At 51.8% G+C, this 16,128-nt stretch overlaps 1 protein-coding gene across 4 annotated transcripts; it reads right to left on the reverse strand.

Moving 5' to 3' along the window:
* Window positions 1–1,863: 1,863 nt before the first annotated feature.
* Window positions 1,864–15,059, reverse strand: slc12a7b (solute carrier family 12 member 7b). 4 transcript variants are annotated; one of them, XM_047023330.1, is made up of 22 exons: window positions 14,718–15,059; window positions 14,305–14,435; window positions 13,956–14,197; window positions 13,529–13,740; window positions 12,674–12,841; window positions 12,317–12,415; window positions 12,161–12,218; window positions 10,959–11,133; window positions 10,331–10,449; window positions 10,008–10,106; window positions 9,019–9,138; window positions 8,800–8,904; window positions 8,120–8,288; window positions 7,637–7,832; window positions 7,104–7,273; window positions 6,799–6,930; window positions 6,563–6,670; window positions 6,047–6,166; window positions 4,986–5,152; window positions 4,046–4,060; window positions 3,029–3,162; window positions 1,864–2,878 (listed from the first exon to the last, which is right to left on the reverse strand). In XM_047023330.1, the coding sequence occupies exons 1-22, from the start codon at window positions 14,767–14,769 to the stop codon at window positions 2,787–2,789; spliced, it is 2,883 nt and encodes a 960-aa protein (XP_046879286.1). In that variant the 5' UTR covers window positions 14,770–15,059; the 3' UTR covers window positions 1,864–2,786. The 4 variants fall into 4 exon arrangements, with proteins under 4 accessions (XP_046879286.1, XP_046879287.1, XP_046879288.1 ...); XM_047023331.1 differs by lacking the exon at window positions 4,046–4,060; XM_047023332.1 differs by lacking the exon at window positions 6,047–6,166 and having other exon boundaries at window positions 14,718–15,057.
* Window positions 15,060–16,128: the final 1,069 nt, after the last annotated feature.

Raw genomic sequence — 16,128 nt, forward strand, 5'->3', positions numbered from 1 at the left:
GCTGGGAGGAGGGGCCTGCTTCCTCCGATGTTTCCTTGCATCCTTTCCTAGCTCCCTACCCTTCCTGCAGAGTGTCCTGCACCTGGTCTCCTACCAGGTGAAGTCATGTCCTGCACCTGGTCTCCTGATGCAGACTGACCAGGTGAAGTCATGTCCTGCACCTGGTCTCCTGATGCAGACTGACCAGGTGAAGTCATGTCCTGCACCCGGTCTCCTGATGCAGACTGACCAGGTGAAGTCATGTCCTGCACCTGGTCTCCTGATGCAGACTGACCAGGTGAAGTCATGTCCTGCACCTGGTCTCCTGATGCAGACTGACCAGGTGAAGTCATGTCCTGCACCTGGTCTCCTGATGCAGACTGACCAGGTGAAGTCATGTCCTGCACCTGGTCTCCTGATGCAGACTGACCAGGTGAAGTCATGTCCTGCACCTGGTCTCCTGATGCAGACTGACCAGGTGAAGTCATGTCCTGCACCTGGTCTCCTGATGCAGACTGACCAGGTGAAGTCATGTCCTGCACCTGGTCTCCTGATGCAGACTGACCAGGTGAAGTCCTGCACCTCACAGACACAAACAGACATGCTGATCAGGACTCCAAGTCTCAGTGTTTTCCTTCTGACCATGATGGTTGTTCAGTCAACCTGCTACCGCCAGAGATACGGGGCGTGTAACCTGAGTCATGTACACATCCACAGCTTCAGTCTGTTTCTGAGTCATGTACACATCCACACTTTCAGTCTGTTTCTGAGTCATGTACACATCCACAGCTTCAGTCTGTTTCTGAGTCATGTACACATCCACAGCTTCAGTCTGTTTCTGAGTCATGTACACATCCACAGCTTCAGTCCGTTTCTGAGTCATGTACACATCCACACTTTCAGTCTGTTTCTGAGTCATGTACACATCCACAGCTTCAGTCCGTTTCTGAGTCATGTACACATCCACACTTTCAGTCTGTTTCCGAGTCATGTACACATCCACAGCTTCAGTCTGTTTGGCACAATTCTTCCTGAACACACTAAAAGTTCACATCTGATTGACAGGAAAACCTGCCAACACAAACACCAAATAAAGTTTGGAGTGGGGTGGGGATTGTATACTGCATGTGAATGATGAATGTGCCATGCTTGTAATGAATATTGAAGAGGAATGGTTGTCTGTGTGTCAACACGGTGCAAAGCTTATGGAACTAAAACCTAAACTAACATCACTTCGCGTCTTTCGTTTGAACTTTGCGAAAAACACAGAGAATGAGACCAGCATGGGTGAAGAATAGAGATGACGACACAAAATAGGCTCACCATTTCTCCTCTATTTTTATAAAGTGGGGGTTTTGAAAATGGGTCAAAAAGCACATTGAAAGTGTCACATATGCCGCTGAAAACTGGATTTATTTATGAAAAAAAAGAACGTAAACTTATTTCCTAGTTCCTTTACAGACTGTTTCCAATGATGAATCGTTTTAATGAAAAAAACGCCCCACAAACTACACAGCTTTTGAGGGTTGAGTTCTAGAGACAGACTATGACGCATTCTCAGCGACATTGGAACAACGCTAACTTTAGTCTCAGACAAAACAACACACTTGGTTGTCAACCTGCAGGGAGTCTGTTCAGACAGCATCTATTGCACATCCATACCTGGCCTACCTGTCAACAAACTAGCCAGCGTAACTTCACCTCTACTTCAACAGGCACACACACTCTCTCTCTCTCTCTCTCTCTCTCTCTCTCTCTCTCTCTCTCTCTCTCTCTCTCTCTCTCCTCTCTCTCTCTCTCTCTCTCTCTCTCTCTCTCTCTCTCTCTCTCTCTCTCTCTCTCTCTCTCTCTCTCTCTCTCTCTCTCTCTCTCTCTCTCTCTCTCTCTCTCTCTCTCTCTCTCTCCCCCCCCCCCCTCTCTATCTCTCTCTCAGTTTCACACACACAAACACTTCTTTCAGGGATTGTGCTGCGCTCATCCACAACAAATAAACCACTAAACACACAAGAACATTAAGCGTACAAGCAACATTTACAATAAATCCCTTTTGACAAACAAAATATCCAATCCTAGCTCTCCTGGTCCTCCACCAGCTCATATACAGCCGTCCTGCAGAATTTAGAATTCAGGACTCCAGACAACCCAGCTAACACTGGACCACATTCTGATGTCATATGACTGCATTATGACCTCACTGGACTCCATTGTGACCCCAGTGGACTTGACAGACCCTGCTTCTCTAACTAGTGGAGACCTGCCTTAGTCTTGCTGCCCCACAGCCGTCCTGGGCTTAGAGCAGCTGCTCTGGTGGAGATGAACCTGTAACAGAGAGGGCTTGTTCAGCTCCACCCTGCCCCGGTGCACGGTGACAACACTGACAGGGGAAGCAGGTTTCCAGTTGGGTCACAACAGACCAGGGCCTCCAACACTGGCTTTCTCTACTGATAAAATACACATATATGGAGAGGAAGAACAAAAATAAGAAAATAAAACGTACAATGACAACATGACGCAGCGTCAACACGCTTCGATTAAAAGCTAAAGTGTCAGAATCCTCTGTCTTCCAGCCGCCTGTTCCTGATTGGCCCGCGTTCTCAGAAAACCACAGAGCGAACCACTCCGATTGGTCCTACCCTTCTGAGGCTCAGAAAGCCCTCTGTCCAATCACATGGCTCCCCATCGAAAGTCCCGCCCACCGCAACAACCTCTAAAGTTTCATTAACCCCCCACCTCCCCCTCCCTTCCACCCCCCCAAAAACAAATGCCCGGTGTTGCCACGGTGACGAGCTGGGGGCGTGCGAGCCGTTCTAAGAGTAGATGGTGATGACCTCTTGACCTCCTCCCCTCACCAGCAGCACCCTGTTCAGGCCCTCCAACAGCACCTCCAGGAACTCCATGTCTGACACGCCCAAGTCAAGGGTCACACCAGGGTCACATGACCGGGGGGAGGAACATACACACACACACACGCCATCCCAACATTCTATTGAAGGATTACTGTGTGATATTGAATGAATCCGTGTGTGTTTGTTGTGAGAGTGAAGGATACAGTTCTCGTCCCCGCCCCTGTTCCTGGGCGGCCCGGGCATGTTGAGCAGCACCAGCTGAGCACCCTGGGACTTGTTCACCACCACCTCGTTCAGCTTCACCGCCGTGTGCATCCTGCGCACGTTGGACTGATTCCTACAACACAACGCTCACAGTGACGCCATTGGGATAGGACAGGATCAGGACCAGGACCAGAACCGGGACCGAGTCTAGGCCCAGGGCCAGGCCCAGGGTTAGATCCAGTACAGTAGTATTCTAGTACAGTGGAAGGCTGAATCATGGAGCTAGCAACATTATGAGGAGACGTCTTTGTTATTTTCAGCAGCTTAGCGGCCAGCCTCAACACACACAGCTGAGGACACAGACAGCTGCTGTTCCTGAGAGTTAAGAGACTAAGCAGATGCAGAGAGGGTATAGGATGGTGATATAAGAAGCTCTCTATGGGTTAGGATGCATAGCAACACCAGACAGCACAACATGCAGAGCAGAGCGCCTAGAACCACGTGAAAACATCACATTAGAAACACACTGGCCCCACCCCTTGGGGCCTTCCAACCACCAATGACTCACTGACAGAAGGGAGAAAACCACTGGTACAACTTCAACAAGGTATAAGAAAAGTTTGAATCATATTTACAGCACCAGGTACATGTTCCTTTACAGGGGGTGGGTTCAGCTCAGTGGTTAGAGCATTTGACTGCAGATGTTCAAATCTCCCTCTGTGTGTGGCTTTAGACCAAAGTCTCTGATCAAATGAATGTGTTCTTGTTCCTCCCCCTGTCTGGTGTGGTTGGAAAGCTCACCTCTGGGGTGGACATGATGTCATCATCACATGCAAACACACGCTAGCTAGCTAGCTAGCTAGGAGGTCACAGATGAGATGGAGACGGAACAGGACAACAATGATGCACGTATACACACACACGTACAAACACACACAGATGTACACACACACACATATACACACACACACACACGTACACACAGACAGCCTATGGCAAAGATAAATATGACTTACAGACTCTCCCATTCTCTAGAAGGAGGAAAACGGAACAAAACAACAGAAACAGGCTTAGATGCTTCTAGAAGACTCCCTGAGATCCAAGCCCAGACTGGCAGCCATCTTAGAGCACAGGGAAGAACGCTCCGTCTCTGCCCTTTAAGATGGCTGCCCTTCATAACTGTTTACAGGGAGTCAGATATTGAAATCCACAAAATATACAAAATGATCCATCGTTGCTTCATTGGAAATCACATCGTCATGGAGGTTATGGTTTAGGATTTAGACGCCCATTTTTGTCGCTGTACTTGAACACACACACACGCTAAGACATGACGGATGGCGGCCATCTTGCCCCAGTGACAGACAGAGGTGTGTGCTATCTGAGGGGGCGGAGCCGGCCACTGTGACTCAGGCAGATGGGTGTGTCCACACACACACACACACACACGCATGCTGAGGACAGCAGACGTAGCCTGAACACACACGATGCAGGTGTCAGTTCTCCAGGCTATGGGTGTGTATCCTACCTCGCAACTACACACACACACACACACACTGTACACATGCAGCCCTGCTCTACAGGGACCCACACTGACAAGCCTGGGTGTTACACTGTACACATGCAGCCCTGCTCTACAGGGACCCACACTGACAAGCCTGGGTGTTACAGGACAGGAACCTGATTGATCTAGTTTGTTATCTACTGATGTCAAGGGTGGGTGGAGCTCAGTGGTTAGAGCATTTCACTGCTGATCAAGAGGTAGCAGGTTCCCCCCCCGACCCCCCCGCCTCACCCTCCCATGTTTTTCACTTTGTATTAAAGATAAATGAATACATTAATAAATGAATAGATTATATATTCTTAGAGAGAGCTGAGGAGAGAGAAGGTAAAAGATGAGAGGGAGATGAGGAGAGAGACCAGAGGTGGTGTGAGCTCTGATTCAGCTCTACTCACGGCTTCATGTTGAACAGGTCTCTAACTCCCATGTTGGGCTCTCGGTTGCGGTTGCGCTCGGTGAAGAACTTCTCCTTGGTCCAGGTCATCTGGACGTGTGGGGCAGCGTCGGCCTTGTCGTTCAGCGCCGCGTGTGATGCTGTGTTCCTGTCGTGGATCAGCTGAGCCTGGGCAGGAGGAGGAGAGAGGGAGGAGAGAGGAGGAGAGAGAGGGAGGAGGAGGAGGAGAGAGGGAGGAGGAGGAGAGGAGGAGAGAGAGGGAGGAGGAGAAGGAGGAGAGAGGGAGGAGGAGGAGAGAGAGGGAGGGAGGAGGAGGAGGAGAGAGGGAGGAGGAGGAGAGGAGGAGGAGAGAGGGAGGAGAGAGGAGGAGAGAGGGAGGAGGAGGAGAGAGGGAGGAGAGAGAGGGAGGAGGAGGAGGAGAGAGGGAGGAGGAGGAGAGAGAGAGGAGGAAAGAGAGGGAGGAGGAGGAGGAGAGAGGGAGGAGGAGGAGAGGAGGAAAGAGAGGGAGGAGGAGGAGGAGGAAGAGGAGAGGAGGAGAGAGAGGGAGGAGGACAAGAGGAGAGATGGTGAGAGAGGAGCTAGCCAGAAGAGGGAGATTGAGATTTCAGTTTCGGCTGCTACCAGGGGAACCACAGCTCATGCTAAACTTGAAGCCAACATCAACACTTGTAAACAAACACAAACAAGTTAATGACTACATACAGCGTTCCTGGTTACTATCTGTCAAACAACAACAGGACATGCACCACAACACCAACTGCCACAGTCTGGGTGGACGGCCGCCAGACGCCATGGGGAGGCAGGGGGGGAGGGCGGGAGGGGGCAACAACGTCTGGAGGTGAGGACACCAGGTGGGTATGATGGAGGTGAACCAAGGGGAGGGAGGGGGAGTTAACCATGCAGGTGAACCAAGGGGAGGGAGGGGGAATTAACCATGCAGGTGAAACATCCATGAACGGGGGGGAGACCATCTTCACAGCAGGAGGGGCAGGAGGGAGTGTGGGAGGGAGGGCTGCAGTCCAGGGGGTCTGGAGGGTCCAGGGGTCTGGAGGCAGGGTCTACCTCATCCTCCTGGGGGGGTTCAGCCTGGGAGGAGGCCTCTCCACTGGGCCCCGACACCTGAACTCCACTCTGGTTCTTCCTCCTGATGGAGCTACGGGACTCGTCAGTGATACTCTGAATCTGAAGGGGCGTGGCAGGGGGGCGTGGCAGGGGGGCGTGGCCGGCGACAGACCCAAAGCAGCGTGAGCAGCCAAACAGGAAGAAGGCCAGAGGTCAGAGGTCATACTGAGGTCACCTCAGGGTAGGTGTAGGACCTGTCGGTCCACACAGGGGACACCTTATCCATGTCTGCTCACTTTCCACAACCACTAATCACACGTTCCATTTCTAATCCACACCTTGTTACTGTCATTCATATAATTACAACTGGTGAATAAACAGACACACTGGCTGGCTGGAAACAGATGATGGCGTTCTGACGTCTGGCAGTAAGAAAAAGCAAAAAAGACAGTTTTTGGTTTTGTGGGTGTAGTGTGTGGTGCAGTGCCCGGGGTCCCAGGCAGGGGGCGCTGGTACCTCTCTCTCGCGCTCCGTCCTGGACAGCTGCATCTGCTTCAGCATCTGGGAGCGCTGCTCCATCACCAGGGTCTTCTCATAGGTGAAGGCTGAGATGTCACTGTCGTGCTGGGAACACACACAGAGAATAACATTATACATTAAACATAACGTTACCTGGACCTCCATCATTACCAGCGTCTGAGGTAGCAGACAGGCGAGCAGGCAGGCAAGCAGGCAGGTGAGCAGGTACGCACCATCTCCACCACCTCCACCTCGGCATCCAGACGCAGGTGGTACAGGAACATCTGCAGGTCCTTCTTCATCTGGATACTGTTGTCGTCCATCTGGGCCACGGTGAAGATGCGCATCTTACACTTCCTCCACACCTGGGGAGAGGAGAGGGAGGGAGGGATTGAGAAATGATGAGAGAATGTGTGTGTGTCAGGGTGTGTGTGACAGCGTGTGTGTCTGTGTGACAGCGTGTGTGTCTGAGTGTGTGTGTGTGACTGTGTGTGTGTGTGTGTGTGACTGTGTGTGTGTGACTGTGTGTGTGTCCCACCTTGTGCTGGCGCAGCAGGAAGGGCAGCAGCATGAGCAGGCCTCCGTCATGCACCACCCACCAGACGTCGATGGTGCCTTCCCCCAGACGCTCCAGGCTGCTGGGGAAGCTGTCCACGTTTTTGGCCACCAGCAGAGCCTGGTGGGCCACTGTGGTCTCACGCACAGTCTCTGCGGGAGGACGGCTTGCTTTACCATACACTGCATCATTTGTGTGTGTGTACGAGAGTGTGTGTGTGAGTGATACAGGACAGACTTCAGTCTGATGTTGAAGCAGTGTGTGTGAGTGATACAGTGTTAAGATCTTGCGGGTGCACACACACGCTAAGATATATTCTTTAAAAAAAAACGTTTCCAAACTAGTTTTGAAAAAAAAAGTTAAACAAAAAACTTTTGAAAGGTAAAAATAAAATTGTGGTAGAAGAAAACATTCATTGGGGGTCGATAAAGACCTGAACAATTGTCAGTGAATGTACTGCTGATATGATGGGCGATCAAGGCTAACATGGTGGGAGAGCGTGGCTGGAGGCTGACCTATGAAGTTCTTCCAGGAGCTGGGGTCGCTGGCCTGCTTCCAGGTCCCAGGCCACGCCATCAGCACTGTGTTGTGTTTCATCCCCCCCAGGCCGGCAGACTGGATGAGGTGGGAGAAACCATCTCTCAGGTTGGACGACACCACCACGTGGCAGAAGCCCTTGGTACGCTCCGTCGTCATGGACGCCTTGATGTTCTGGAACGAGGATGACATCACACTGTCTGTGAAGCTGGACTTCACAACCTCTATGCTTTCATAAAGTATTCTTAAAATAATGATATATTCCTTTAGCGGACGCTTATTTAACGGGGATTTAAACTTTTAGTCAGAGGCTGTAACAAAAGAGCGAAACCGATTTGTATTCATATTATTTAGTGACGATATGATCCCAGTCTGTCAGTAAATCCTTAATATGCTGAATATTATTGGTGTTATTTAGTGACGCTGTGTCTCCGGTCCACCAGAGGGCGCTGTGGGCCTACCAGCTCAGCCTTCTTGGCCTCGGCCTCCTTGCTGATGTAGGTTCCTTCCTGCACACTGCCCACGATGGTCAGGCCCTTCCCTGCCTTCAGCTGGGTGGTCAAAGACAGCAGGCGAGGGTGCTTCACCGCCATGTCAGAGTCTACGTTCAGCAGCACCAACAGCTGTGGCCTGGACACACACACACACACACAGGAGCACACAAGATATGTTGTGCGTGGTGTGGATTATCTCCTGTCCCCTGGCTGATACCCTGTTCACCCAGAGGGAGACAGGGCTGACCTGATTCTCTCAGTCATAAATATGAAACCCTTTCACACAGACTGTGTGAGGGGCAGCTTGTCTGAGGGTTACCACAGTCCACGGAGAGATTAAGGAGAGGGCTCAGAGACTCATCAAATTGTCTCCCTCCCGCTCTGTCTCTCTCTCTGACTCTCTGTTTCTCCCTCCCGCTCTGTCTCTCTCTCTGACTCTCTGTTTCTCCCTCTCGGTGTCTCTCTCTTTGTCTGTTCCTCTCTCCCTCTCTATGTTTCTCCCTCTCACCTCTTATCTCCCTCATACCCCTTCTCTCCTCTCCGCTCTCCCCTTCTCTCCCCCCTGGCCCTCTCTCAGGAACACACACACCTTCTCTCCCCCCTGGCCCTCTCTCAGGAACACACACACACTTCTTCAGTGTCCTCACCTCCAGTTCTTGGTGTGTGGTGGCGCCTCCTCAAGGCGGATGAGGGCGTAGCGAGCAGCGTTGAGCGACAGCCCTCGGATACCGTCACCCCACTCTTTCTCCGCCCTAGCAACAGACACAAGCACAGAGCAAACTAAAACAGACAACCAATAACAAACACAACAATCTTAAAGTCCTGTATGTAGGAGTGATATTTCCAGTTGAAGAGGGGAATCTCACCCTCGGTACTCAATGTATTTGTAGATGCAGCCTGCAATCATCATGGCCACCAGGGCGTAGTACCAGGAGCAGATGAACATCAGGGACAGGCACAGACTCATCCCCAGGAAGGACAGGGCCCTGGGGGAGCAGGAGGGGGCAGCATGACTCTGGAGCTACAACATACCTACACCACAAAGGCATTCTGGGTACTGAAACAGGAAGATGAGGAGGGATGGACGATTCCACTCCAGAACATTCGGACATCTAAGCGTAGCAATGCGTGGACACACTCTCTGTTTTAAAGAACAGCAATATTGGTAGGTGGTTTTATCTGGTAGCTGTACCTGTGAGCTTTAATCCTCCTTGATTTACACAGATCCTTGCATCACATGCTAAACATGCAGCACAGGTGTGTGTATGTGTGTGTGCATGTGAGAGTATTTGCAGGTGAAAGTATATATTTGTTTCAACAAGGCTGAAAGGTCTAACTGCATGGCCTTAGAAGTAATGGGATTTACCTGGTGTGTGTGGGTGTGTAAGCTTGTATGTACAATTATGCATGTGTGTGTATGAGTGTAATCTTGTGTGTATGACAGTAAGCTTGTGTGTGTGTGTCCATGTCTGCATGTGTGTGCGTAACCTTCTGTGTGTGTGGGTGTGTGTGTGAGAGTGTGTGTGAGAGTGTGTGTTGGTAGCAGCAAGTAGCACCCAGCTGAGAGCAGCTATCTGTAGCAGGCTGCAGGCCCCACACTCCATAACCCAACCCAGGACACCGCAGGGCACAGAGGACATGTCACTAGCTGCATCCCCTCCACAGACACACAGTGGTAGTTTTAGGGTTAGCGTTAGCAACACTCACCAGTGGTAGTTTTAGGGTTAGCGTTAGCAACACTCACCAGTGGTAGTTTTAGGGTTAGCGTTAGCAACACTCACCAGTGGTTGTTTTAGGGTTAGCGTTAGCAACACTCACCAGTGGTTGTTTTAGGGTTAGCGTTAGCGACACTCACCAGTGGTAGTACTTGAACCTGGGCCTCCAGTTGGGGGTGCGCAGCAGGGTCTGAACGGCACAGGCCAGGTTAACAAACAGGTAGCACATCAGGAAGAACCTGGAGGGGAGAGAGAGGGGAGAAAGAGGGGAGAGAGAGGGGAGAGAGAGGGGAGAGAGAGGGGAGAGAGAGGGGAGAGAGAGGGGAGAGAGGAGAGAAGCCAGTAAGAGATAGAGGTGCTTTAATAGACAGGATGGAGGAGGTTGCTGTGTGGAGAGGAGGAGGTGAAGGAAGGATACAAGGGGAGGAGGATGTGAGAGGTGGAGCAGGGGAGGAGTGCTTACATAGACAGGATGGGGGCGACAGCGTCCAGAGAAGCGATGAGGATGCCGATCTCACAGATGGCTGCAGTCAGAAGCAACGCCCAGGTGGGCTCTCCATTAGCCTTGCCATGACCAAACACCTGCCAGACACACACACACACACACACACACACACCATTAGCCTTGCCATGACCAAACACCTGCCAGACACACACACACACACCATTAGCCTTGCCATGACCAAACACCTGCCAGACACACACACACACACACCATTAGCCTTGCCATGACCAAACACCTGCCAGACACACACACACACACCATTAGCCTTGCCATGACCAAACACCTGCCACACACACACACACACACACACCATTAGCCTTGCCATGACCAAACACCTGCCAGACACACACACACACACACACCATTAGCCTTGCCATGACCAAACACCTGCCAGACACACACACACACACACACACACACACACACACACACACCATTAGCCTTGCCATGACCAAACACCTGCCAGACACACACACACACCATTAGCCTTGCCATGACCAAACACCTGCCAGACACACACACACCGGGGGGTAAGAGTGTGTGTATATACACGTGTGTGTGTGTGTATACGTGTATGACCTCTGACCTTCAGGAAGGGCACGATGCCATCCCTGGCGATGGCCTGCAGCAGTCTGGGGGCGCCTGTCAGGCTCTGAAGCCCCGCCCCACAGCAGGAGAAGAACGAGCCAATCACAATCACCCAGGGAGAGGGCCAAGACAGTGTGCCAATCACAAGGTACCCTTTGACCGAGTCCCCAAACCTGGACACACGGGAAGAAGAAGAAGACATGAATGAACCCGTCACACCTGCCTACCTGGGCCACTCTGAGACAGGCACTGTCGCTACGACTATCTACTAAGTATCTGTTGAATTATTTAGAAAATATTTTGATACAGTGTACAGCATATGTGATGGAACCCTTCGGCGGTCTGTGTGTGTGTGTGTGTACCTGTGTGTGTGTGTGTACTGTACGTGTGTGTGTGTATCTGTGTGTGTGTGTGTACTGTACGTGTGTGTGTATCTGTGTGTGTGTGTGTACTGTACGTGTGTGTGTACCTGTGTGTGTGTGTGTACTGTACGTGTGTGTGTATCTGTGTGTGTGTGTACTGTACGTGTGTGTGTATCTGTGTGTGTGTGTGTGTACTGTACGTGTGTGTGTATCTGTGTGTGTGTGTGTGTACTGTACGTGTGTGTGTACCTGTGTGTGTGTGTACTGTACGTGTGTGTGTATCTGTGTGTGTGTGTGTACTGTACGTGTGTGTGTATCTGTGTGTGTGTGTGTGTACTGTACGTGTGTGTGTGTATCTGTGTGTGTGTGTGTACTGTACGTGTGTGTGTGTACCTGTGTGTGTGTGTACTGTACGTGTGTGTGTATCTGTGTGTGTGTGTGTACTGTACGTGTGTGTGTGTGTATCTGTGTGTGTGTACTGTACGTGTGTGTGTACCTGTGTGTGTGTGTGTACTGTACGTGTGTGTGTGTATCTGTGTGTGTGTGTACTGTACGTGTGTGTGTATCTGTGTGTGTGTGTACTGTACGTGTGTGTGTACCTGTGTGTGTGTGTGTACTGTACGTGTGTGTGTACCTGTGTGTGTGTGTACTGTACGTGTGTGTGTATCTGTGTGTGTGTGTACTGTACGTGTGTGTGTGTACTGTACGTGTGTGTGTGTATCTGTGTGTGTGTGTGTACTGTACGTGTGTGTGTACCTGTGTGTGTGTGTGTACTGTACGTGTGTGTGTATCTGTGTGTGTGTGTACTGTACGTGTGTGTGTCTCAGGAAGCCCTTACTTGTCTCTGAGCACCACCCCCTCGATGCACGCTCCGAACAACACCACACAGGTCACATCTGGACGGGGTCAAGGAGCATCACCACGACAACCAGGGTCAAACCTCAACTAATCATTATATTATACATGCGTTGAGCACAGCTGTAACCAAGGATACAGATGAAGGAGGTGGTTGCTATGGCGAGGATGGTTCCTATGGGGATGGACTTCTGAGCGTCTCGGAGGTCACCTGATCGGTTGGACCCGGCCATGATACCTGAGGGGACAGAACCAGGGGTCAGAGGTCAGGAGTCACAGAGAATGTGAAGACATGGGCACAGGAAGTAAAAATTTAGATGCAGGAAGTGAGGAGGTGTGTGTGCATGCAGGAAGTGAGGAGGTGTGTGTGTGCATGCAGGAAGTGAGGAGGTGTGTGTGTGCATGCAGGAAGTGAGGAGGTGTGTGTGTGCATGCAGGAAGTGAGAAGGTATGTGTGTGCATGCAGGAAGTGAGGAGGTGTGCGCAGGAAGCTGACCTGTGACGGAAGGGAAGTAGATCCCCACCAGCAGGGTGAAGAAGGTGGTGATGTCGTTGGCCACGTAGGGCAGGTACATGTCCTGGGAGGCGTCTGCTGCTGGGACAGAGTCCAGCCGCTTGTTCTCCACCAGCATCCCCAGGGGGCCATAGTCCCCCCACATGTTCTCTGGGAGGGGGGGTAGGAGAGAGAGAAAGATGGGTGGGGAAAGGAGAGAGGAGGGAGAGAGAGGGGGTGGTATGCAGAAGCAGGGAAAAAGAAAGGGAGGAAGAGAGCGGAAGGGAAAGAGGGGGAGGGTGATAAGAGGGAGAGAACCGCGTTACTCAGCAGGTTCCCATGGCTGGACCGGTAACTCCCCATCTGGAAGGAACACACAGGACGCCAGGGGCCCAAGCCACACCCTCCACTGCTCACGACTTGTTATGGTCACAAGCCGTTTCAGATCTAATCAGGTTTCTGTAAACCTTCCTGATGTAGGCTTTTCTCTCTGGAGAGGCTGGGGAGCTGGGCAGGAGCCACGCTCATGTGGAACACAAAACAAAGCAGGGTGGCTACGAGACGTCAGCGCAACTGAGGAGAAATGAAGTGCTTCAGTTCAGATCTTCAGACTCCTACAGCTGGACGGCTGTGAAGGGCCCAGGAGGGAACATTGGTGGGGACAAACATGAGCTTAACAGGACCTGTTCCAGAGCTAGCTACTAGCTACGTAGCTAACCAGGACCAGGCCTACAGCTAGCTGCCAGCTAGGTAGCTAACCAGGACCAGGTCTACAGCTAGCTGCCAGCTAGGTAGCTAACCAGGACCAGGTCTACAGCTAGCTGCCAGCTAGGTAGCTAACCAGGCCTCCGGCCTCACCTTGGATCACCCCGCTGGCGAGGCCTGGGATGCCCTGGATCTCGGTGACGTTGTTGAAGAGGAAGTACTCGTTACAGGTGGCGTTCAGGTCGGCGCTGTCGCAGAACAGCGCCCACAGCTTGGTGCTCACGGTCATGTTGTCAATCTCCTCCGTCTTCAAACACTTGTCAAAGTTGTGGTTCTGGAGCGTGCGGTTCCCCAACAGACAGACCCTGGGAGGGGAGGAGAGGAAGAGGAGAGGGGAGGAGAGGGAGGGACAGGGAGGGAGAGGGAGACAGGACACATATTCAAAGTACAGAGAATCAGCGGTCAGTATTGCACAGTGGGTTACAGTACTTTGGTGGTCAGTCACATTAGTCATTGTCTCTGACAAAGAGTCACACACACACACCCACATATGAAGACACGCAGAGACACACACACTCACGGTAGGTCGGGCGGCTCGATGGCGGTCTTGATGACACCGGCGTAGATGGCGAAGATGGAGAGGATGACGCAGGCGAGGAAGACGAGGGCCAGCTTGTTGACGTACTTGACCCCCACGAAGACCACCAGCGACATGAGAGCCAGGCAGCACGTCCCATACACACGCATGTTGTTGAGCAGGGCTTCCACCTCGTCCTCCTTCTTCTCCGCCACAAAGATGGCGGCCTTAGGCACTATGTAGGTCTGGGGGAGGACGGGGAGCAGGGGGAGGGAGGGGAGAGCAAGCACATTCAACTCAAAGCACACAAACACACAGTGATCGTGACAAAAGCCTAGAGCAGACAGCCCACCAGGAGAATCTCGATGGTTCCCAGGATGTACATGGAGCCAGCGAAGGTGGTGCCCAGGAAGAAGCACAGCCCGACCGCCCCTCCGAACTCTGGACCCAGAGACCGGGAAATCATGTAGTACGAGCCTCCCGCTGGAGACGAAGAGGAAGAGACGCAGAGATATCTACATTACCCTACAGCCCGTCACCAACACCACCCAACAGAGATATCTCCATTACCCTACAGCCTATCACCAACACCACCCACCTCCTTCTCGAAACTCTACATTACAAGCCATTACCCAACATTATCCAACATTACCCTCCATTATCTTACATTTCAAACACTACCTCCATTCTGTCGTTATTGAACATGCTTTATTACAGTGTGTGAGCAGCCAGGTGCAGCTGCAGCCAGGTGAAGGAGAGTCCTACCTGGCACCACTCCGTTGGTAGCGATGGCACTCATGGAGATGGCCGTCAGCATGGTCTAGAGGGAGAGGAGGGGACAGGGTTACCAAACCACTCACACTACCGAACCACAGGATTCCTGAACCTAAAATACATGGAATTTATACAAAACAAATCACAGGGAGTTAATCCTGCATTGAGCCTTTAACAGGCTCTTAGGAGGATTATGAATCTTGGGGAACACAAGCGCACTGGCTCTGTAATGAATACGGGCTGCTGTACAGTGGGATCCCTGACTGTATCGGCCAGTGTTTAGCCCGTTTTCAAGGATATATTTGCATCTGGCCCTGTTACCTAATACGTCTGGAGAGAGGAGAGAGAGAAGAGGGAGGGAGAGAGGGAGGGAGAGAGAGAGAGAGAGAGAGAGAGAGAGAGAGAGAGAGAGAGAGAGAGAGAGTGAGAGAGAGAGGAGACAGAGGAGAGAGAGAGGAGGGAGAGAGAGAGGAGGGAGAGAGAGGAGAGAGAGATGAGAGAGAGGGGAGGGAGAGCGATGAGAGAGAGATGAGAGAGGAGAGAGAGAAAGGAGAGAAAGAAGAGAGAGTTTGTCCTTGGGCCAACAGAACGGCATGACAAAAATAAATCTGTCCCCAGCTTCCTGTCCTCTGGTTCCTGCCTCCTGTTCCCCACTTCCTACTTTGTGTCCCTTGCTTCCTGCATTCAGTATTCTGCTTCCTGTCTCAAGTCCTCAGCTTCCTGTGCTATGATTCGTGCTTCCTGTCTCCAGCTTCCTACTTCCTGTCCTCAGCTTTCTACCACCTTTCAGACCATGAGCAGAAGCCAATTAGCCAATTAGCATGAAAACCCTCTCACGGCTGAAGCACTAAGCTGCAGTAGACATGTTTGGCAGCAGACATGTTTAGCCTGCATAGGTCAGGTTCCTGGTGTTTATGGGTTGATAGGACACACTCAGCACCACCACTCTCCCTAACGAACCAGACAGACACGATGCGTCTGAACATGTCCTGGAGCTACTTGGTATATTTCTGGCTTGGCTGTTGTTTCTACCTCTCCATGATGACTGATATTTAAACCCTGATGTACGAGACGAGAAGCCAACAGAATGGTCACCATGTCTGACTGCCCGGCCAATCTCCTTTACGGCCCGCTATGAACTTGCAAGGCCATGTACAGCCAGGAGTCCCACTTCTCTCAGCAGTACAGCCTGATGTCTCAGTGGGCAGCCAGGAGTCCCACTCCCCACAGCAGTACAGCTCTGATCTCTCAGTGGGCAGCCAGGAGTCCCACTTCTCTCAGCAGTACAGCTCTGATCTCTCAGTGTACAGCCAGGAGTCCCACTTCTCTCAGCAGTACAGCTCTGATCTCTCAGTGGGCAGCCAGGAGTCCCACTCCCCACAGCAGTACAGCCTGATCTCTC

Source organism: Hypomesus transpacificus, chromosome 8, assembly GCF_021917145.1.
Source record: "Hypomesus transpacificus isolate Combined female chromosome 8, fHypTra1, whole genome shotgun sequence".
NCBI lineage: Eukaryota > Metazoa > Chordata > Actinopteri > Osmeriformes > Osmeridae > Hypomesus > Hypomesus transpacificus.